We start from the raw sequence: 23,117 nt of genomic DNA, 5'->3' as shown, positions 1-23,117 counted from the left end.
GAAAATGTAGCTATAAATGCTCTTTTTGATCAAGGTTTTTCTCATGAGCATATTCACAGCATATAAGATTCCTTAATATGTGTAACTTCAAAGATAACTATTCTATGATCTTTTTATCAAGATCTGGGAAATATTCCTCAATGACAATTTTGTCATTGCTACAGAAGATAAGCCGAGCAAAGTATAAATGAAAGAAGAACCCTATATAACAGGGCCTCTTAAACTTTTTCCACTTATGACCCTCCTTTTTTGTTTTACAATTTTTCCACAACCCCATTTCAAAACTGAGCCAATACAGTTCTAGCAGCTTTCATGCATGCACAGTGCAAAGTGTGCATGTTGTGTGTTCAGAACCAAGACTGCAGTAAAGTCACATGATGTAACACAGGCAAGTGCTGCCAGAAGCACCTCAGTTCATCATATGTTTGCTTTTGAATAAATTTTTAGTCATTGCATTCAAAAACCTTCTATTGTTGCAAAAAAAATTTTTGTGACTACCACATTCAGTTGCAACTGCATAACTTGGAATTGCAACCCACAGTTTAAAAAGTTTTGTTCTATAGGAGTTGATGTTTACTAAAAAGATTGTTTGTTGATAAAGATTGTTTGTTGATAACTTTGGGCTACCTACAGCCAATCTCAAAACACCACAGGGTTTAGTGATAAGATTCATGGACATTCAAAACCAATCAAGGAAAATTCAAATTATTGAAAAGGTGAAAACTTAGGTTTTCACCTAAGAAGTCTTATATTTCTGGACCATCTTAAAATATAGGACTGATGGAAACTTTTTGAAAAATGAAACAAACCTAAGAAGAGCCAATAAAATAGATTTTGCAATTGACAAAAAAATGCAGAAATTAAAAAGATTTAAATCCAGACTACTGGTTCAGACCATAAAGACCATAATGACCATAAAGAATCTCCCACATATAATCCAGCAAAGTTCCATAAAAAAGTATCAGATTAAAGAATAACCAAGAAATTCATAGGGAGAAAAAAAAATAATAAATTCCTTAATCCAGTCCATTAGTATGCAAAACGACAGGCAAAATCTGCAAGAATTAGAAGCCTCAAGGGAATCAGTTAAAAAAAAAAAAAAAAACCTCAGGTAAACAGCTCTGAAGGTGATAGAAACACTGAGCAAGGATGGAAGGATGAAGAAGACCACAAAGCTTTGGCTAACAAAATATAGAGAACAGAAAGACCATAAAGCTCTGACTAGAGATACCACAAGAAAGGCAGAAATCCACAGACTAGTTCCCAGAGTAAAGTGAGCAGAGGTAGAACAGTTAAAACAATTTGTGGCCAGTTAAGACCACAGAAGACCATTGATGAATCATTCAACCAACCTCTTATCACAAGTTAGTGAATTACGAGACTTGATTTTCAGACACAGCCAATACATGCATTTCTTTTTTCTTACTATATTTCTTGCAAAACAAAAGTTTTTTTTTTTTTTTTCCATTTAAAAAGGTAGTAAAAAGCCATCCTCCAATAAGTGGTCAAAGAATATGAAGACAATTTTTAGATAAAGAAATTAAAGCCATTTCTAATCATGACAAAATGCTCTAAATCACTATTGATTAGATAAATACAAATTAACACAACTCTTCAGTACTACTTCACACCTCTAAGATTGGCTAAAATTACAGGAAAAGATAATGATATATGTTGAAGGGGATGTTGGAAAACTGGGACATTGAGGAGTTGTGAACTGATCCAACCATTTTGGAGATCAATTTGGAAGTATTTCCAAAAGGCTATCAAACTGTCCATACCCCAGCAGTGTCTCTACTAAGCCTATATCCCAAAGAGATCATAAAAAAGGGGAAAGGATCACATGTGCAAAAATGTTTGTAGCAGCCCTTTTTGTAGTGTCAAGGAACTGAGTGATTAGCCATCAGTTGGGAAATGACTGCATAAGTTATGTCTATGAATGTAATGAAATGTTATTGTTCTATAAGAAATGATCAGCAGGCTTATTTCAGAAAGGCCTGGAGAGACTTACATGAACTGATGTTAAGTAAATTGAGTAGAACCAAGAGAACATTGTACACAGAACAACAATATTATGTGATGATCAACTATGATGAACTTGGCTCTTTTCATGTTATCTCATTTTTTTTTCACTTGATAGTATTTTTTTCCCAATTACATGTAAAAAAATGGTTTTCTGTTATGGTCCAGAACTCTGTATTTGAAACAAGGATTCTTACAAGGTATTAAGTCAGTGGAATTGATAAGACAATGGTTATTTAGTTTAGTATGGTGATTAATAGTTCTTTAGTTCAGTATGATTTTATTAATATTACAACAAATAATGGTTCCCTAGTAATATAATGATTGGCTTATGCTCAGTATACTGCATATAAACTGGGACAAACTCAGCCAGAGTTAGTCTTGGGAAAGATAAGGGCTCAGAGACAGACTCGGAAGGGGACTGGAACAGACTGGGGGAAGACTGGCTGGAGGATGGAGCACAAGCTCTCAAACTGAGACAGACTTCAACAAGAGACCATTGTGGTGGTCCTCCTGCCTCTCCCACAGAAACTAAGACACATTCCAGAGGATCTCAAGAAAGCTAGCCAAGCCCTAGGCAAGGAAACAAGACTTTGAAGGAGATAATAAAGAATTTGGACTTTATCCCTGGCTATTCTCGTGGTGAATACTCAGCTGAAACAAAGGCTGGTCCAGAGACCTCCAGAAAACCAACCAGAACACTACAATTTTCAACATTCATTTTTGTAAGATTTTGAATTATAATTTTTTTCTCTCTCCCTCCCCTCTTCCCAAGATAGCAAACAATCTAGTCTAGGTTATACATATGCAATCATTTTAAACATTTTTCCTTATTTTTTTCTTTAGGAAACTCCTTAGAAACTTAATTAGATTACTGTTTAGGAAAAATTCCCAGATTTTTTTCTAGGACAGCCCAGTTTCATCATGAGATTAAGTAAAGCACTAAGTTCAGAGGGAGAATAAAAATAAGGCATATTCACTAGCCTCAAAGAAATAAACAACAATCCAAATGGATATCAATCAGTCAAGTAGCACAGAAAGGTGAACCTTTGCACCCTTTTCCCCTTGCACCAGGAACCAGATTAAAATATAACAGGGAAATAAATAAAAAGATATAAAAGTATAGATAACATTATGTTTTAAATTAAGTTCATAAACAGCCAGCAAGGATCATTAAGTACAGAACAATGGCCTCCGTTTATTTGATTTTCTAATATAGCGCAACTGAGACATAACCATTGCATATATAGATTCATGAGCACGTCAAGAAATCTAGAAGACCCATTAGGTCAATTTCTTATGAGGATATACAGGAAAACATAAACAAGAATCTCATAGGACAAATATGTACATATGAACTATGGCCTGTAAGGCAATGTCATCATTACCTTACATCCTCATCAGTGAGATCACAGAACCATCATTATCAGAAGAGGGAAAGGGAGACAATTCTTTCTGGCATGGAGGTAACACCACATGATTGTTCCCTTTATCTTCTTTTTTAGATCTGAATTCCCACTTTCCTCCCTGATGCCATCAGAAAGTTATGATGATTATGTAAAAAGGTGTTCTATGACTGTGAAGCAAATTGTTGCTGCTTGCCCAGGTAAAAGCAATTGTTTTTCACAATGTATATAATTATTTTCACTTCCTATATTTTCAGAATCTTTATCCTGTATTATAAACTAGCCAAGAGGGGAAGCTAAATAGTACCGTGGATTGAGTGCTGGCCCTGGAATAGGAGGAACTGAGTTCAAATACAGTCTCAGTCATTTCCTGTGTAGTGGTTAGATGACTCTGGGCAAGCCATTTAATCGCAACTACCTTGCAAAAAAAAAAAAATGAAAGAAAAAGAAACCATCAAAATAACTATTATCTAAATAAGTTAGTATCTTTTTCCTATAGCAGAATTATGGTGCAACATTGGGTTTAATTCAGTGGATTGATTTAATATTTGTCAATCTTTTTGAAGTTATACTCCTCTCCTTTTTTTGTGCTCTCACTCCCCATATCCAAATATATCTTGGGTCAGAGCAAAGATGTTAGAGCGAATATAAGTAAAGATATCAAATCAAAATCAAATCAGCTCAACTTTTTTTAACTTAAAAAAATGCTATTATAATAATACGCACTGTTAATGGTGGGTATTATGATCACATTTGGTAAGGGGCCCTGCTCACTCTTGACCATAAACTGATTTGCCCATAAAGCTCTACCATTATGCTGATATACCTTACCCCCTCATTATTCTCCAGGTAATCTCAAGGTTTGGGAGGAATAAAAAATACTTTCATCCAGGGGGCTTGCAAAAACCAAATGTTAATTCTTCAGGGTGAACATTTGTTTACTTTAGAAATGAGCAAATACTAAAAATTAGGGTTAATTTATTATTTTTGTTGAAAAGAAAATGATACAGTAACAGCAAGATTATGTGATAATCAATTATGATATTCTTAGCTCATCTCAGCAATGAGGTGATTCAAAATAATTCCAATAGACTTGGGATGGAAAATGACATCCACATTCAGAGAGAAAACTATATAGACTGAATGTGGATTGAAATATGATATTTTTACCTTTTTGTTTACTGTTTACTTTTTCTTTCTTGTGGGTTTTTCCCTTTTGGTCTGATTTTTCTTGCACAACATGACAAATATGGAAATATTTTTAAAGGATTGTATATATAAAACCTATATCAGATTGTTTGCTATTTTGGAGAGAGGGTGGTAAGGAAGAAAGGGAAAATAAAACTAGAATACAAAATCTTATAAAAATGAATGTTGAAAACTATCTTTACATATATTTGGAAAAATAAAATACTATTGATAAAAAAGAAAAAAATAATAGAGAAGATTAAACTTAAAAGTATTTGATCATAATACCCATTATTAACAGTAGCTGCTGAATCTTCTCTTTTTAAGTATGATATTTTCAAAAAGTTGATTATTATATATTTGCTTGCACACTTCTGACTTCACCCTACAAACTATTTGAGGTATCCTGACCCAAACTTTGAGTATTTCAGTAGTTATTACCTTGGTTATTTTTCATTTTCTTTTTTTTTTTTTTTTAGGTGGTATAATTTCAATTGTAAGCCATGGCTCAGCTCTGGACTCCTGCACTCGACCTTTACTTGACCTCCCACCCAGAGACATCAGTGATTTTGCCCAACTAGTCAGAAAGGTAAATAGATTCTCTTATAGGAAATCTATATAGAATGCTATTTTCTCTTTAAATGCTATACTATGTCCTAATGCCTGCACCAGTCTTGATCAATGAGTTAGTAAGAAACTAATTAAATGGGTAGTATAATCTGGAAAAAAAATGAATTTGAAGCTAAAAGAATCCTTGTTTTGAATACTGACTCATGTGATCTAGAAGAGATCACTTTACATCCCTCAACCTTGCTCTTTTCATATAGAAAATTAGAAGGTTGGACAGAATGAGATCCCTTTCAGCTCTAGATACTATGATCCCTTGCCTTTACCAACCTAACAATGATTCAATTGGTTTTCTCTAAGGAGTAGGATTATTACTTTACCTTTCTTTACAGAAATAAATGTAAGAGGATTTTTTTTTTTTGGCTCACTAATGTAATGAGTATAGATGGTGGACATAAGTACCCAGGGCAACCCATGTGGAAAATATATATATTTAAATATATGGATCTGTGAAGCCTCATTACACATCTGCAAAGAATGCTGCTATTTCCATCTTCAAATAGAGCAGAAGGGCATTTACAATCCATTCTGTCTCCAAGAGGGACATGGAGATAAAATTATATCCACCTACTACATATCAGATATATGCAGTCTTTTCTGAAGTAGAATAAAAACTAATTTCTCTGGCCACTCTGGGTGAGAAGAAATCCTGCCTTAGATTGAGAGAATAATAATTAGCTTACTCTCAGACAGTTTAGTTCCCTCAAACCAAAAATTTGACACACACACAATAACAACAACAATAACAATAAAATTCACTACAAATAGCTAGCAAACATTTATCTAAGCAAGGAGTAACACAGAAATCACAAACATTATACACATTAGAATAAATAATATTAAATAGGTTCTTTGGCTTAGGAATGATGAAAAGCATCTGGGATTGCTAGTTCTAAGAATCGAGGAATATATTTAGTGGATAGCTTTCTCCACATATCTGAGGCTCTAGAGATGTCCATTAGCTATTTCAAAGCTCATACTTTATCTCTCTATCCATATTTCTTTCAAACTACTTCTCTCTCCTTGATGTAGGCCATATGTAGCAACATGAGATCAGAGGTGTCTCAGGCATTGCTTTGTGTTTACATAGGTATTTTCTTCAGGAAGCAGTCCAATATATCTGAGTGTGGGAATGAGACATAAAAATAAAATTAGGTGTTCAAAATTACTGAAAACGGCAATGGAGAAGGACCAAAATAATGTTGGATCAGGGAGTAGACTGGTGTTTTGATTAAAATAGATATCTTCTAGATGAATAAATTTCACAAATAAAATTAAATACTTTCTCTGCAACTTACAGCTTGAAAGTGACTTAGAACACTAAAGGGTTTCATATACATTGGGCCACATAGAATTCCTTCCTCTGAAAATTGTTTCTTCATATTCTTTGATTGATTATCAATTGGAAAATGGCTCTGATTCTTATAAGTCTGATCAAATTCCCTAAATAACCTAGAAATGAAACCTTTTTCAAAAAAATCTTGATGCAAATATTTTCCCCAATTTCCTACTTTTCTTCTCCTTTAGCTCCACTGGTTTTGTGCAAAAACTTTTTAATTTTATATAATCAAATTATCATCATACGTCCTGTCAAGTTTCCTATCTCTTGTTTGGTCATGTACTCTTTCCCAACTATAGATCTGACAAGTAATTTCTTCCATACTCCAATAAATTGTTTATGATTGTTGTGCCACAGTTCCCTTTTAATTTCCTGACCCAGTTTCTCCAGTTGTCCTATTTAGTTACTCTGCTTCAGGTTATAACCTTTCCCTCTTAATGTTTGATGAGATAAAGGTTTTATATCTTTAGCCTATAATCTTTCCTTCTTGATGTTTGACAGGATAAAGGTCTATCCATTTTAGACATCATTAGAATATCAGTAACCTCTCTAGTACTTCCCTCCATTATGTCATCCTCAGTGCCTCCCCACATTAGGTTATCCCCATCCAGGTACCTCCCCCATTATGTCATTGTTCTTGTTACCCCGGGCCGGATTCTTTGAGACAATAGTCTCGGTCAGCCCTGGGACCAACCAAGATCCATTTAGTCCCAGTATATCTCTCCATTTAATAAACTATTAAATTGTTCTCTAATCTCTGTCTTGCTCAGTTTCTCCGGCATTACATGATGTCAGTCTTTGGATCTAAATGTGTAACTATTTTGAACTTATCCAAGTATATGATATAAGATGTCAATCAATAACTAATTTCTGTCAGACTATATTCGTTTTCCTTATAGATTTTGTTAAGTAGTAAGTTCTTGCCTCAATAGCTGGGATTTGGGGTTTGTTAAACAGTAGTTTAGTGTGCTCATTTGCTTTCATATAGTATGCACCTGATCCAATACTATTTCTTGTTTGTTGCTGATTAGTCATTTCAGTCATGTCCAACTCTTTATAATCCCATTTGTATTTTCTTGGCAAAGATACTGAAATAGAATACAGTACCTGTAGAGGACAAGTATTGAATAAGTCCATGAACAGTAAGAATCCCCTTGAGATTTTATTTGAGATCTGATCTGTTAGGGCAAGTAATTCAAACTATTGGCTCATCATCTTCCTAAAAATGAATTATAAAGATATGAGATAAATTTAAGACAATCCTGATGGAGAATGCATGAGACAGGAATAAGACATTTCAACTATACTATTTACCCCTTAACAATGAATTAAGGACATGAAGTAAATACATTACCATGATAATTTCTGCTATTTATTTCTTTGTTTTCACAAGTACTTTGGTATTGATAAACATCACAACTATTTACAATTCTGTTGGTATTGATGAGCATCATAACTATATTATTTACAAGTTCTATGTTGATAAGTACCTTGATATTGATAATTAAGTTGAATAAATGTCAAAGTATGGTCTTTGAATTAACCCTGGAAGGTATATGATTGTCACCTGAAGGTAGCTAGTAATAATGTAACCTAAAAGATATATAAACTCTGGCTCTCACATTAATAAATGGAAATTGCAAAGTATATCTTCCATCAGGCCTGGGATATTCATTCACACTCTAGGTATTCATTGGAGCTGGACTCCAACAAATACCTACTACAAATAAAATCCTTGAAAAATAGGATTAGTGAACTGAAAACAGAAAATAGCTCTCTAAAAAACAAAATTGGAGAAATGGAAAAAAAAATTCCATAGAACAAAAGAACTCAATTGGACAATTAGAAAAAGATATTTAAAAAGTGAGTGAAGAAAATATTTCATTGGAAATCAGAATTGAACAAACGGAGTTGAATGACTCCAGGAGACAAGAAGAATCAGTCAAGCAAATCCAAAAAAATCAAACAATGGAAAAGAATGTGAAATACCGTCTGGGGAAAACAACAGACCTGGAAAACAGATCCAGGAGAGACAATCTGAGAATCATCGGACTCCCAGAAAAGTATGATGAAAAAAAGAGCCTGGACACTATTTTCCAGGAAATTATCAAAGAGGACTGAAACAGAAGTCATAGAAACAGAGGGTAAAATAGACATTGAAAGAATTCATCGATCACCTACTGAAAGGGATCCTAAAATCAAAACACCAAGAACTATAGTGGCCAAATGCCAGAACCCTCAGACGAAGGTAAAAATACTGCCAGTGGCTAGAAAAACCCAATTCAAGTATCGAGGAGCCACAATAAGGATCACCCAGGATCTAGCAGCATCCACTTTAAAGGATTGAAGGGCCTGGAATATGATATTCCAAAAGGCTAAGGAACTTGATATGCAACCAAAAATAACTTACCCAGCTAGAATGAGCATCTTTTTCCAGGGAAGAGATGGACATTCAACAAAGTAAGCGAATTTCACCTATTTTTGATGAAAAAGCCAGAACTTAACAAAAAATTTGATCTACAAATCTAGAACTCAAGAGAAATCTAAAAAGGTAAAGATTAATCTTGGGAACTATATTTCTGCTATAAAGATGTATAAAGAATACATGTATACCTTGTTCTAGCAACTAGATGTGAAAAGGACATTGTACCAGAAAAAGGATAAAGTGGGGCTACTACATCTCATGAAGAGGCAAAGGAAACCTATTATATCTGAGAGAAAGAATGGAGGGGGATGAATATAGTGGGTATCTTACTGCCTTCAGAATTGGCTTTAAGAGAAAAATTTTAGACATATTCAATTTATGGTGAAACTTCTCCCACCTCAGTGAAAAGTGAGAAGGGAAAAGTGAAAAGGGAAGGAATAAGCTAAGCAGAAGGGAAAATGGAAACTGGGAGGGAAAGGGGTAAGATAGGGGGAGGAACTCTAAGGTGGGGGGAGAGATACTAAAAAGGGAGGGCTGTGAGAAGCAAGTGGTGCTCACAAGCTTAATACTGGGAAGGGGGGTAAGGGGAAAAGAAGGGAGAAAAGCATAAACAGGGGTTAACAAGATGGCAAGTAATACAGAATTGGTCATTTTAACTATAAATGTGAACAGGGTAAACTCCCCCATAAAGAGGAAGCGGTTAGCAGAATGGATTAAAAGCCAGAAGCCTACAATATGTTGTTTACAGGAAACACACCTGAAGCAGGGAGATACATGCCGGTTAAAGGTAAAAGGTTGGAACAAAATCTACTATGCTTCAGGTGAAGTCAAAAAAGCAGGGGTAGCCATCCTGATCTCAGATCAAGCTAAAGCAAAAATTGATCTAATTAAAAGAGATAAGGAAGGGCACTATATCTTGCTAAAGGGTAGCATGGATAATGAAAAAATATCAATATTAAACATATAGGCACCAAGTGGTGTAGCATCTAAATTCTTAAAAGAGAAATTAAGAGAGCTGCAAGAAGAAATAGACAGCAAAACTATAATAGTGGGAGATCTTAACCTTGCACTCTCAGAATTAGATAAATCAAACCACAAAATAAATAAGAAAGAAGTCAAAGAGGTAAATAGAATACTAGAAAAATTAGATATGATAGATCTCTGGAGAAAATGTAATGGAGACAGAAAGGAATACACTTTCTTTTCAGCAGTTCATGGAACCTATACAAAAATTGACCATATATTAGGACATAAAAATCTCAAACTCAAATGCAGTAAAGCAGAAATAGTAAATGCATCCTTTTCAGACCACGATGCAATGAAAATTACATTCAACAAAAAGCCAGGGGAAAGTAGACCAAAAAATAATTGGAAACTAAATAATCTCATACTAAAGAATGATTGAGTGAAACAGCAAATCATAGACATAATTAATAACTTCACCCAAGAAAACGATAATAATGAGACATCATACCAAAATGTATGGGATGCAGCCAAAGCAGTAATAAGGGGAAATTTCATATCTTTAGAGGCCTATTTGTATAAAATAGAGAAAGAGAAGTTCAATGAATTGGGCTTGCAACTAAAAATGCTAGAAAAGGAACAAATTAAAAACCCCCAGTCAAACACTAAACTTGAAATTCTAAAAATAAAAGGAGAGATCAATAAAATTGAAAGTAAAAAAACTATTGAATTAATTAATAAAACTAAGAGTTGGTTCTATGAAAAAACCAACAAAATAGACAAACCCTTAGTAAATCTGATTTTAAAAAGGAAAGAGGAAAATCAAATTGTTAGTCTTAAAAATGAAAAGGGAGAACTCGCCACTAATGAAAAGGAAATTAGAGCAATAATTAGGAGTTACTTTGCCCAACTTTATGCCAATAAATTTGACAACTTAAATGAAATAGAAGAATACCTCCAAAAATATAGCTTGCCCAATCTAACAGAGCAAGAAGTAAATATCCTAAACAGTCCCATCTCAGAAAAAGAAATAGAACAAACTATCAACTAACTCCCTAAGAAAAAATCCCCAGGACCAGATGGATTTACATGTGAATTCTTTCAAACATTTAAAGAACAATTAACTCCAATGCTAAATAAACTATTTGAAAAAATAGGGATTGAAGGAGTCCTACCAAACTCCTTTTATGACACAGACATGGTACTGATACCTAAACCAGGTAAGTTGAAAACAGAGAAAGAAAATTATAGACCAATCTCCCTAATGAATATTGATGCTAAAATCTTAAATAAAATATTAGCAAAAAGATTACAGAAAATCATCCCCAGGATAATACACTATGACCAAGTAGGATTTATACCAGGAATGTAGGGCTGGTTCAATATTAGGAAAACTATTAGCATAATTGACTATATCAATAACCAAACAAACAAAAACCATATGATCATCTCAATAGATGCAGAAAAAGCATTTGATAAAATCCAACATCCATTCCTAATAAAAACACTTGAGAGCATAGGAATAAATGGACTTTTCCTTAAAATAGTCAGGAGCATACATTTAAAACCGTCAGTAAGCATCATATGCAATGGGGAAAAACTGGAACCTTTCCCAGTAAGATCTGGAGTGAAACAAGATTGCCCACTATCACCATTATTATTCAATATTGTATTAGAAACACTAGCCTCTGCAATGAGTCGACAAAGAGATTAAAGGAATTAGTCATTGAGGAGACCAAACTATCACTCTTTGCAGATGATATGATGGTATACCTAGAGAACCCCAGAGATTCTACTAAAAAGCTATTAGAAATAATTCATAATTTTAGCAAAGTAGCAGGATACAAAATAAATCCCCATAAATCCTCAGCATTTTTATACATCACCAACAAAATCCAACAGCAAGAGATACAAAGAGAAATTCCATTCAAAATAACTGTCAATAGCATAAAATATTCGGGAATCTATCTACCAAAGGAAAGTCAGAAATTATATGAGCAAAATTACAAAAAAAGTTTCCACACAAATAAAGTCATACTTAAATAATTGGAAAAATATTAAGTGCTCTTGGATAGGCCAAGCGAATATAATAAATATGATAATACTCCCTAAACTAATCTATTTATTTAGTGCTATACCAATCAGACTTCCAAGAAAATATTTTAATGATCTAAAAAAAATAACAACAAAATTCATATGGAACAATAAAAAGTCAAGAATCTCAAGGGAATTAATGAAAAAAAAAATCAAATGAAGGTGGCCTAGCTGTACCTGAGCTAAAATTATATTATAAAGCAGCAGTCACCAAAACCATTTGGTATTGGCTAAGAAATAGATTAGTGGATCAGTGGAAAAGGTTAGGTTCACAAGACAGAATAGTCAACTATAGCAATCTGGTGTTTGACAAACCAAAGATTCTAACTTCTGGGATAAGAATTCATTATTTGATAAAAATTGCTGGGATAACTGGAAATTAGTATGGCAGAAATTAGGCATGGACCCACACTTAACACCATATACCAAGATAAAATCAAAATGGGTCCATGACCTAGGCATAAAGAATGAGATTATAAATAAATTAGAGGAACATAGATAGTTTATCTCTCAGACTTGTGGAGGAGAAAGAAATTTGTGACCAAAGATGAACTAGAGACCATTACTGATCACAAAATAGAAAATTTTGATTATATCAAATTAAAAGGCCTTTGTACAAATAAAACTAATGCAAACAAGATTAGAAGGGAAGCAACAAACTGGGAAAACATCTTCACAGTTAAAGGTTCTGACAAAGGCCTCATTTCCAAAATGTATAGAGAACTGACTCTAATTTATAAGATATCAAGCCATTCTTCAATTGATAAATGGTCAAAGGATATGAACAGACAATTTTCAGATGATGAAATTGAAACTATTACCACTCATATGAAAGAGTGTTCCAAATCACTATTGATCAGAAAAATGCAAATTAAGACAACTCTGAGATACCACTACACACCTGTCAGATTGGCTAAGATGACAGGAAAAAATAATGATGAATGTTGGAGGGGATGCGGGAAAACTGGGACACTGATGCATTATTGGTGGAGTTGTGAATGAATCCAACCATTCTAGAGAGCAATCTGGAATTATGCCCAAAAAGTTATCAAACTGTGCATACCCTTTGATCCAGCAGTGTTACTACTGGGCTTATACCCCAAAGAGATAATAAAGAAGGGAAAGGGACCTGTATGTGCCAAAATGTTTGTGGCAGCCCTGTTTGTAGTGGCTAAGAAACTGGAAATTGAATGGATGCCCATCAATTGGAGAATGGCTACGTAAATTGTGGTATATGAATGTTATGGAATATTATTGTTCTGTAAGAAATGACCAGCAGGATGAATACAGAGAGGCTTGGAGAGACTTACATAAACTGATGCTAAGTGAAATGAGCAGAACCAGGAGATCATTATACAGTTCGACAACGATATTGTATGAGGATGTATTCTGATAGAAGTGGATTTCTTTGACAAAGAGACCTGAGTTTCAATTGATAAATGATGGACAGAAGCAGCTACACCCAAAGAAAGAACACTGGGAAACGAATGTGAACTAGTTGCATTTTTGTTTTCTTCCCGGGTTATTTTTACCTTCTGAATCCAATTCTCCCTGTGCAACAAGAGAACTGTTCAGTTCTGCAAACATATACTGTATCTAGGATATACTGCAACATATCTAACATATATAGGACTGCTTGCCATCTAGGGGAGAGGGTGGGGAGAGGGAGGGGAAAAATCGGAACAGAAGCGAGTGCAAGGGATAATGTTGTAAAAAAAAATTACCCTGGTATGGATTCTGTCAATACAAAGTTATTATAAAATAAAATAAAATATATTAAAAAAAAGAAAGTTACTCATTGCTTATAAACTTGTTTGCCTATGCTTCTCTCAGCTTTGCTATGGGTTCCTGAATAAAATCCATGTATTTCTTGAGGGGGCAAAGAAGCACATTATAATTATTCATTTGATTTCCTAATTATTATTCTATCCTATATGAATTTAAAATTTTTGTTGAAGTAAGCATGTGGGAATTTGATGCTGCTCTGCCTCCACTGAAGCAGCTATCTTGGCCAAAAATCCCCATTAACAAGCTATTAAAATCTCTTTTCTAGATCCCTTCACTTGGCATGTGTTTCTGTGAAGAAGTGGAAGAGAATAAATGGCAGCTGAACAACCCACCAGTTAAAACACTAACCCATGGGTCAAATTCAGCATTTAACTGGAGAAAGTGGATACAGGATTGTTAAAAGCTTTCCATTATTAATGTAATGAAATGTAATAAATAAGAAATATTTCCTTGTGACAGCACCTTATGGAACTACAAAATATTATGATTGTGAAGTTTTCTTTTTTGTTCTCTTGGCATGAATTTATAATTAAAATTTACATTTTTAGATTGTGGTATGGCTAGTAGTAATTTTTGTTCTATAGAACCCCATAAGAAATCTCATATTGTATTTTTGATCTAAGCTTAAGTTATATTGGCATGTATCTTTAATGTGTTCTGTTGTGCCACAGTTCCCTTTTAATGTCCTGATCCAGTTTCCCTAATTGTCCTACCTCAGTTACTCTAGGCCCAAGATGTCAGGCTATAATCATTCCCTCTTAATGTTTGATAGGATAAAGGTCTTATATCTTAGACATCATTAGAATATCAGGAGCCTTTCCTGGATCTCCCTCTATTATGTCATCTTCATCTGAGGTGCTTCCCCCCATTAGGTCATCCTCATCCCAGGTATCTTCCCCATTATGCCATCATTCTTGTTACTTTATAAAAGAATCTTGTATCCAACATATGCAGCTGGATTCTTGGAGACAATAGTTTCATTCAGCCCTGTGACATGGATCCATTTGGTCCCAGTAAATCCCAGTAAATCTTTCTCTTAAAAGTAAAATATTAAATTGTTCTCTAATCTCTATCCTGCCTCAGTTTCTCTGGCATTACAGTTCTAAGTATTAAAAACTTCAAAATAAAATTTCCCACCTTTCATCAAAATAATGAAGTAGACAATAATTTCCAATTATCCAAGGCTCACAGGTATATAAGTATTTTATTTTATATGCAATGAGTATTCTTTGGCCTCATTCTTTAAGACTGAGACCAAATACTTCTACTTTCCTAGAAAAAATATTCCTAAGGGACTGCAGACAGCTCTTCCTTAATGCCAGAAACTTGAATACCCATTCTAAGTGTGTTCCTTTCCCCTCAATAGATGTCAGTACTCCCAGTCTAAATTTATCCAATTCTGATAGTGATTAGGTTTTATAAATGGATCTTTACTTATTTATTTTAAAGATATATCGAGAGCAAAAGTACAAACATTTCCTCCCATGACATCTAAGAGGTATATGCTGTTGCGCCACAGTTCCCTTTTATTGTCCTGACTCAGTTTCCCTAATTGTTCTTGTTATGCCACAGTTCTCTTTTATTATCCTGACTCAGTTTCCCTAATTGTTCTGACTCAGTTTATAATTGTTCTGCTCAATCCTGTAAAACCACCCCTCCCTCTTAATCATAATATTTGGTAAGGATAAAAGATCTTATATTTTAGAATATCAGAATGCCTCTCCCCAACCCAAGCTATCAGAATATCAGATACCATCTTATCAAGATGCCTCTCCCCATCTCTGGGGTTCTTCCCTCCATTATGTCATCCCATCTCTGGTGGCTTGCTCCATCCTGTCAGAGCCCTGTTCCCACTCTCAGCACCCTGACACCACTCCTGCCTCAGTCTACCCCTTGAGTCTGAGCTATGTATATATATGTCATTGAGAACTCACATTGTTTGCTGTGGTGAGGAGCTATGTTTTCATAGATTCACAGGTTCTATGAAAGAGAAAAAGAGCTCTTTAAGTCTCTGTCCTTAAAACAATTGTCTTTTATGTGTTGCCTAACTGGAAGAAGTAAGTTAGAGAGAAGTCAAAGTAAAAGAAAGGTCTAAGACTAACTAAGGCTTTTTAATCTTCCTGTTTTCTGGTGCACAGCCAATTAAAAGGATCCTATTCAATAGATGATTAAGAAACAAAAGCCAATTATAAAATGATTGTTCATGTTCCAAAGCTTTCTTAAGCCACTTTCATTAAACATCATGATGACTCTCCCAGATACAGGTTCCACAGCCTCTGCCATATTCATAAGATACATCAATGACACCTTTCTTGTCTTTAAGGACTGGGGTCACAGATCTATCCTTCATTAAATATTTTTTCCTAATCTTTCTTTATATATCCATTCTTTAAAGATCCTGAACATGATATTTTCAAAGAAAAAAGATAAAATCTTGCAACCAAGAACAAAAACGTGAGTACAATATTATATGGGGGGAAGGGGGGGAAGGGGAGGGGGGGGGGGGGGGAGGGGAGAGGAAGGGAAGTAATAGGAATTTAATGATATAAAGAATTCTCAAGTATTTCTAATGGAGGTATGAGAGTTGAGGAAAAACTTTAAAATTCAAACACAGGAGTACATAGAAAAGTAAATAAAAATGTGAATAAAAGAAAGGAGTTAAACAATAACAATTTGCTTACATTTTAATAGGGAGAAAAAAGAAAAAAAAAATCTTTTCATGTCCTTCAAGGACATAAAGGAAATTAAATAAAACAAAGAGAGGATTGAGGCACTATTTTTTTGTTTACATGGCCTAAAGAGAAAAAAGAATAAAGATGGAAAAAATTTCATTAAAAAGGAGATTTTATTAGTGAAATGGAATCTCACAAAATCTAGGTGGATGACAATATACAAACATAGTGAAGGGAATAAGGAAAAGGTCAACATTTTGATTTTGGTTTCAACAAAACTGGACGAAAAAATGTTAAATATACATAGAATTCAAATTGGAATAGAGAGAGGAGATTGGTTACATGAATGGTACAATTGGAAAGAAAATTGTCATGAGAAAAATAAATTCCAACTTGAGAGAAAGATCATGAATAAGGAATTGATGGGGAAATGATGATAAAAATGTCTTAAAAAAACCTGAGAAAATATAACGTGATGGATGAGAAAGTAAATTCCAATAATACATTGTTTACAACAAATATAAAGATTCATAAACACTTAAAATAAGGGCAGGGAGCAAAATTTATGACTCAGGTCAACTCCAAAAAGCAAGAGTAGCAATCTTGAAAGCAGCAATAAAAATATACATAGTTAAATGAGATAAACAGGAAAGTAATGTTATGTGTAAAATGGTTATAAACTGTTAATTAATATAAATAATTAACATATGGGCACAAAAAGTATAGCATCTAAAAATTCAGATGAAAGGTTTAACAAATTATAGAAAGAAATCAATAATAAAATTGTTAGGACCCATATTGTATACTTTTAAGAAATAAATTAACCTAACAAAGAAAAACAAAAAATAAATTAGAGACTTGAATTTATTCAATACAAAAAAATTAGTAACTCTCTGGAAGTTACTTAAAGAGAAGAAAAAAGTGGGAGGGGGGCTAAAACTTCTCATAAATTCAGAAAAGTAGAAATATTGAATACATCTTGTACTGACTAATAAGAAGATCATCATAGAATGATATAGAATAGAAGAGATTTGAGACACTTTTTACTCAAATATCATTATTTTATAAATGATAAATGAGAAGAAAATAGTCACTTGACCATGGTCACAAGCTATGTAAGAATCAAATATGGGATTTCCCCAAGCCTTTTAACTCCAGCATCAGTCAATATTTAATAAAAGATCTTTGAAGAAAATTTCAATATTAATTGTAGTCTAGATAATTTAATCCTGAAGAGTTAATTAATTCAAAGGAAAATATAGAAACAATTCTAACAAAGTTAATTTTAACAATAGGAAAATATAATAACACTTTGGCATATAGTCAAAGCAATCCTTAGATATTTCATATCTCTAAACATTTTCATTAGCAAAAGAAAAGAAATCAGCAAATTTGATACACAATAAAGAAAACTAGAAAAATCAATAAAAAAAAAACTCCAACTAAACACTAAAACAGAAGTTCTCAAAATCAAAGAGATTAACAAAATTAAAAGCCAAAAAAAGAATATTTTTTTAAACCCAGAAAATGTTTTGGGGGATAAAACTAAAAAAGTTAGATTGGAAGTTACCTGGTCTAACTTGAAAAGAGAGAAGAAAATAAAATTACTACTGTCAAAACTTTAAACCCCCCCCCCAAAAAAAAAGAAAACAAAAAGGAAATAACCAAACAGATTTTTTTTAATAACCAAAAGAACTGAAAACTTATATGAGTGACATATATGAATAAAAGTATAAAATATGTAGTCTTATAGAAGGAGAATTATACAATGTATGCAACCAAAAAAGAGATTGAATAAGCAATAAATAAATGTTAAAATAAAAAAATAAATCCATTACCAGGCAGATTTACAAATTAATTATCTCAAAGATTTCAGGAAAAATTAATTCATATATTGTTTAAACTACATGAAAAACTATGAAACTCCTATGATGCCAATATAGATTTGATGCCTAGTTATGGAAAGATAGAAAGCTATAGATCAATATCTCTAATGAACAAAATATTGAAAACAATATTAGCAAAAGGTCTGCAACTGTTAAACAGATTAATTAAATAAACAAAAAAATAATTTGCAAGATTACACATTGGTAGTATTCCAAGGAAACCCTCATTAGAAGGGAAAAATTTGTTTCAAAAAGTGTCTCAGCCTCCTCTCACATTAAGTAATTCATAATTCATTTGCCTAGATCTCTGCCCCAAGTGTCTTCTAGGAGATAGAATTGGTTGCAAATACACACTAGATTTGTTCCTTCAGTCTTAATGTAATACCATATAGTCCCATGCAGACAAATTCAGCCCTCTCTTTCCTCTGTTTCTCAGCTTTATAGCTTTATAGTCACAGAGATTCCCAAGTTCATACAGAGTACTATGTCTCACTCTTTGGGCCTCATTTGGGGTTTTCTTTGCAAACCATTTCCTCCTCTAATTCATTTTATAGATAAGAAAATTGTGTAAACAAGGTTAAGTGACTTCCCTAGGGTCACACAGCTAGCAAGTAGTGAGGTAAGATTTGAATTCAGAAAGATGAGTTTTCCTGACTTCAACCAATCCATTGCACAACCTTCCCTGGTATACCCTATGAATGAGACTGGATGAAGTTTTCCCAGCTTGAGACTAAGTCACATGATCTTTATTCCCAGACCTTGAACCCTGGGACACAGGAAGTTAGTGAAGTTATAGGAAGTGACAGGACACTGTAGGAAGCAGATAATATTGGTGACCATTGGTCAAGAATAGTTATGTTCTTTTAATCTATCCAATGAAAAGGCTTGAGTCTTCTGTTAGTTAAACCCCAAAGAAACTTGTTGTTTGTCCCTAACCATGGCACTTTTAATTCCCCAACTTCTGACTCCTATATTCCCTCATATAGTTGCTAGGCAGGTAAATTCTGAAAAGACTGTCAAAAAAAAGCCTGCACATGTGCACCCTTGCAGGGATTTCAAACCACTTTTGGTTTTGTTAATGCCTACACTAGATGGGCAAAAGTCTTCCCTTGTAAGATTCTAGGGGTTTTGCTGGGAGAGATCATACTCCCTAAAAGGCACAATATTCTACCCATTGCACCTATTCCTTTGAGGAAACAAAAGCAAAAATTTGGGGGAAATATTCTTTAGTAATTATCCTAGGAAAAACTGAAGGAAAGGCATTTATAATAGCCTCATCTAACCCCTCTGCCTTCCTCTGGGTGGGATTCCTGGTTACTATCCCTAGTAATCTCCATATTAACTATATTTTTGTCTATTCTTTTCTTTTGCTCATATTTAGTCCTTGTATTTTTATTTTATTTTATTTTGGTTTTGGTTTTGATTTTGGTTTTTTTTTTTTTTCTGAGGCAATTGGAGTTAAGTGACTTGCCCAGAATCATACACCTAGGAAGTCTGAGGCCAGATTTGAACTCAGGTATTCCTGGTGCTGGCATTCTACCCACTGAGCTGCCCCAAGTCCTTCTATTTTTAATATACTTGTGAGAGTTGCTTCTTCCAGACTCCAAGTCATGAAATTCCAACCACTTGGTCAATTTTAAATCACCTGAGACCTGATTCTGACATTCAACTCCAGATGCTGCTGACACCACCTACAAGTCACTTGTCTCCCCTCAGGCTGAACCCCACTGGATAGTGCCAGCTCTACTCCCCTTATCAGCCTGAAGAAGCTTCAGAAGATCAGACCTTCGTCCCAAATGAATCTGGGTCTGGGCTGCTTGAGATGGGGATGATGTGACAATGGCCCTGAGGCCCCTGGGGCCTCCTCAGTGCTGCTAGATGCCAATCTGTTCTGTGATGATGGGGTTTCCAAGACAGACAGTGGGAGTTGGTGGAAGTAGGGTGATTCCTCTCATTGAAGTAAGCAGCAATATCCTGTCACCCACTTGCTTATGCACTTAATCATTAGAGTAGTTCAAGATTTAGCTAAGTTCAGAAAAAGCTAAAATGGTTCCTAAAAGCTTCCATTTATGTGTGGGTGTTGGTTCTAAATGGTAGAGGGTAGTCAGTACTGAAGAGGGACCAGCCCAAAGGCTTGGGTCACAAAGATGCCCTAGTGGAATACATATATTGGGGAGAGAAACCTTCAAATGGATTGAAAAAGAGGGGGGATTGAATGGAACTGATTGGATGAAGTTTTCTCAGTTTGAAACTAAGTCACATGATCCCTATAACCAGGCCTTGAACCCTGGGATGTAGGAAGTTACAGGAAATGACGTGACCTGTGGGAAGCAGACAATATCGGTGACTATTGGTCAAGAATGGTTATGTCTTTTTAGTCTACCAAATGAAAAGGCTTGAGTCTTTTGCTATTTAAATCCTTGAGAAGCTGGAAGCTGGTCAGGTTCCACAAGCACATGGAGGAGCTGGGATGGCTCCCAGGTGTGCTGGGCCTCTCCCTGCAGGGACTACATAAATGCTTTCTCTTTGTACCTGAAGATGTCTCTGATTAGTTGATTTGGGGGAAAGGGATCTAGCGTCCCACACACCTATAATCAAAATACTCTGCATGGGCCTAGAGAATACTACCATATTGCAATCATAGATTGGATATGTAGAAGGTGGAACTTTGAAGAAGTATACTTGAAACAAGACATTAACTCAGTGGAATTGAGATGATGGTTCTCTAGTTCACATATACACTTAGTACTTAGCATCATGATGTAATGGTTCTCTAAATTCACACATAATCAGTGTGCTGTAATGATGTAATTACAATAAGGTATATAAGAATCAACAAGGACTAGAAGAGAGACATTCTATCTTTGACCAACCTCATGGTGGCTGTCCTGCCTCCTGCACTGAGATCAAGACTGAGCCAGAATAAAGAATCTAGATTCTATTCTTGACCATTCTCATGGTAACTATCCTGCTGAGACCAAGGCCCATCTGAAGGACCTCCAGAAAGCTAGCCCAAACATTCCAGGATAGATTTCTGCTATTTGGCGTTTGGATCTCCATGTAACTGGTAGCAGAGTGTGAATTTGAGGCTCTATCATAAGCCTGTTCATTTATACTGCCCTGGTTCCTCTGTTCTTCTGATCAGGCAGAGTTCTGTTAAAGCACAGAATGGTCCTGAGCAAATTTCTACCACTTCTACTTTAGATCTACTTTCCTTTGAAAGGATTGAAGGAGAGTTTGGCTTATGAAGTTCAGTTTTGTTGCAAGCTTGTGATCAGGATCATCCAGGAAGTGTGATAGAATCAAGGGAGAAAAACTGTTCAGTGATTATTTATTAAGGGTTAGGTTACTTATTGTTAGCTCACGGAGTTTTTAACTTGTTTGGCTTCTTGATAACCTACCTAGAATATGGAGACAGCTGAAATTGCTTCATCTATACTGTGAGAGATTGGAGAGGTGATAAGGATTACAGATAATGCCTACTCTGCTATCTCCTTAGCCACGTGACCAGGAAGTCTCTGTAACTGAATTTCTAAGAAAGATTAAATGAGATGATGCAATAGAGAAAAAAGCGCATAGGAAAAATACTATTTTATATTATTTAATATGTGGTCAATTTACATGCAAATGTCTTTTTTTAAGTCCTAGGTATTAACTTGCTTTCTCCAATAATCATCTCTGGTTAATCTAACCCTAGAAGTTTGGGGGTCTTTTTATTTTTATTTTCTTTTTTAAACTCTTCCTTTTCAAATTTAGAATTTCATTTTCTATCCCTCTATTCCTCCTTCCCTACCCATTAAGAAAACAAGCAATATGATATAAATTATACATGAAAATTATGTAAAACATTTTCATATTAGCCATTGTTTTTAAAAAGGGATAAAATTATACTTCAATTTACATTCATGTCATTAGTTCTGTGTCTGGGGGTCATTGAGAGTCTTCAGGAACTTGTCTTTAAGAAAGTAGATAGATTAAGTAGCAGGGCCAGGGAAAAGAGTGCATTCTTTTTCATCCCAAAGTGTGTCTATTACCTTTACTGGATCAATCAACTGGGAGCCAAGGAAATCCTAGAAATGGGAGCAATATTAAGGAAACACTGGAATACTCAGATTTGAATAGGAAGAAGCTCAGTAGAAAAGAGTGTAAAAATTACAAAAGAATATAAGGGGGTGATCCCTGATGTTATCCTCTTTGACTTTTGGGGTGAGCTCTGAAACTCTCCTCTGACAGAAACCCACCCTTCAGGGTAGTTAAGTGGTTTCATTGAGATTAGCCCAGGACCACTCCCTACTTAGCTGGAACTTAAGATCTCATTCAGCTGGAGATCTGGACCTGATATAACTTTAGTGGTTTCATTTAATTGGAAATCTAGGCCTGGGGGCAGTGACAACATTGAAGGAATCTCATTCAATGGAAGCCCTACCTCCAGACTTCTTATAAAATGACCATTTTGAACTCCAAATCTTTGCAGAAGTCCTAACTAGGAATTATGCTTTGCCAACAAAACTCTCTTCTTGGCAAAGCTGCCTGCCAGGACTCCTGGTGTGAAGAGACTCTCTCTCAGTGATAACCTTTTGTTATTTCTCTACCAGGACCTTGTCACTGTCTTCCTAGCAAAGCTGGCCTCTCAGTACCAATAAACTTCCCTTTTGCCATTCAGATTTTTTGGGTTCGTGAATTCTTTCACACTGGATCTGCATCAAC

At 34.6% G+C, this 23,117-nt stretch overlaps 1 protein-coding gene across 3 annotated transcripts in view; it reads left to right on the top strand.

The window, feature by feature from the left end:
* The window catches only part of UBASH3A (ubiquitin associated and SH3 domain containing A), an 88,406-nt gene extending 74,002 nt beyond the window's left edge, over positions 1–14,404 (top strand). For 2 of the 3 annotated variants that reach the window (XM_051984820.1, XM_051984819.1), the window contains exons 12-14: positions 3,528–3,628; positions 5,096–5,205; positions 14,118–14,404. In XM_051984820.1, the coding sequence (XP_051840780.1) occupies positions 3,528–3,628; positions 5,096–5,205; positions 14,118–14,252 (346 nt within the window). In that variant the 3' untranslated portion in view covers positions 14,253–14,404. The remainder of the gene's footprint in view (positions 1–3,527; positions 3,629–5,095; positions 5,206–14,117) is intronic. The other variant, XM_051984821.1, reaches the window with a different exon arrangement.
* Positions 14,405–23,117: the final 8,713 nt, after the last annotated feature.

The sequence above is a fragment of the Antechinus flavipes genome, chromosome 3 (genome assembly GCF_016432865.1).
Source record: "Antechinus flavipes isolate AdamAnt ecotype Samford, QLD, Australia chromosome 3, AdamAnt_v2, whole genome shotgun sequence".
Classification (NCBI taxonomy): domain Eukaryota; kingdom Metazoa; phylum Chordata; class Mammalia; order Dasyuromorphia; family Dasyuridae; genus Antechinus; species Antechinus flavipes.
This window is presented reverse-complemented; position numbering and strand designations above follow the sequence as displayed.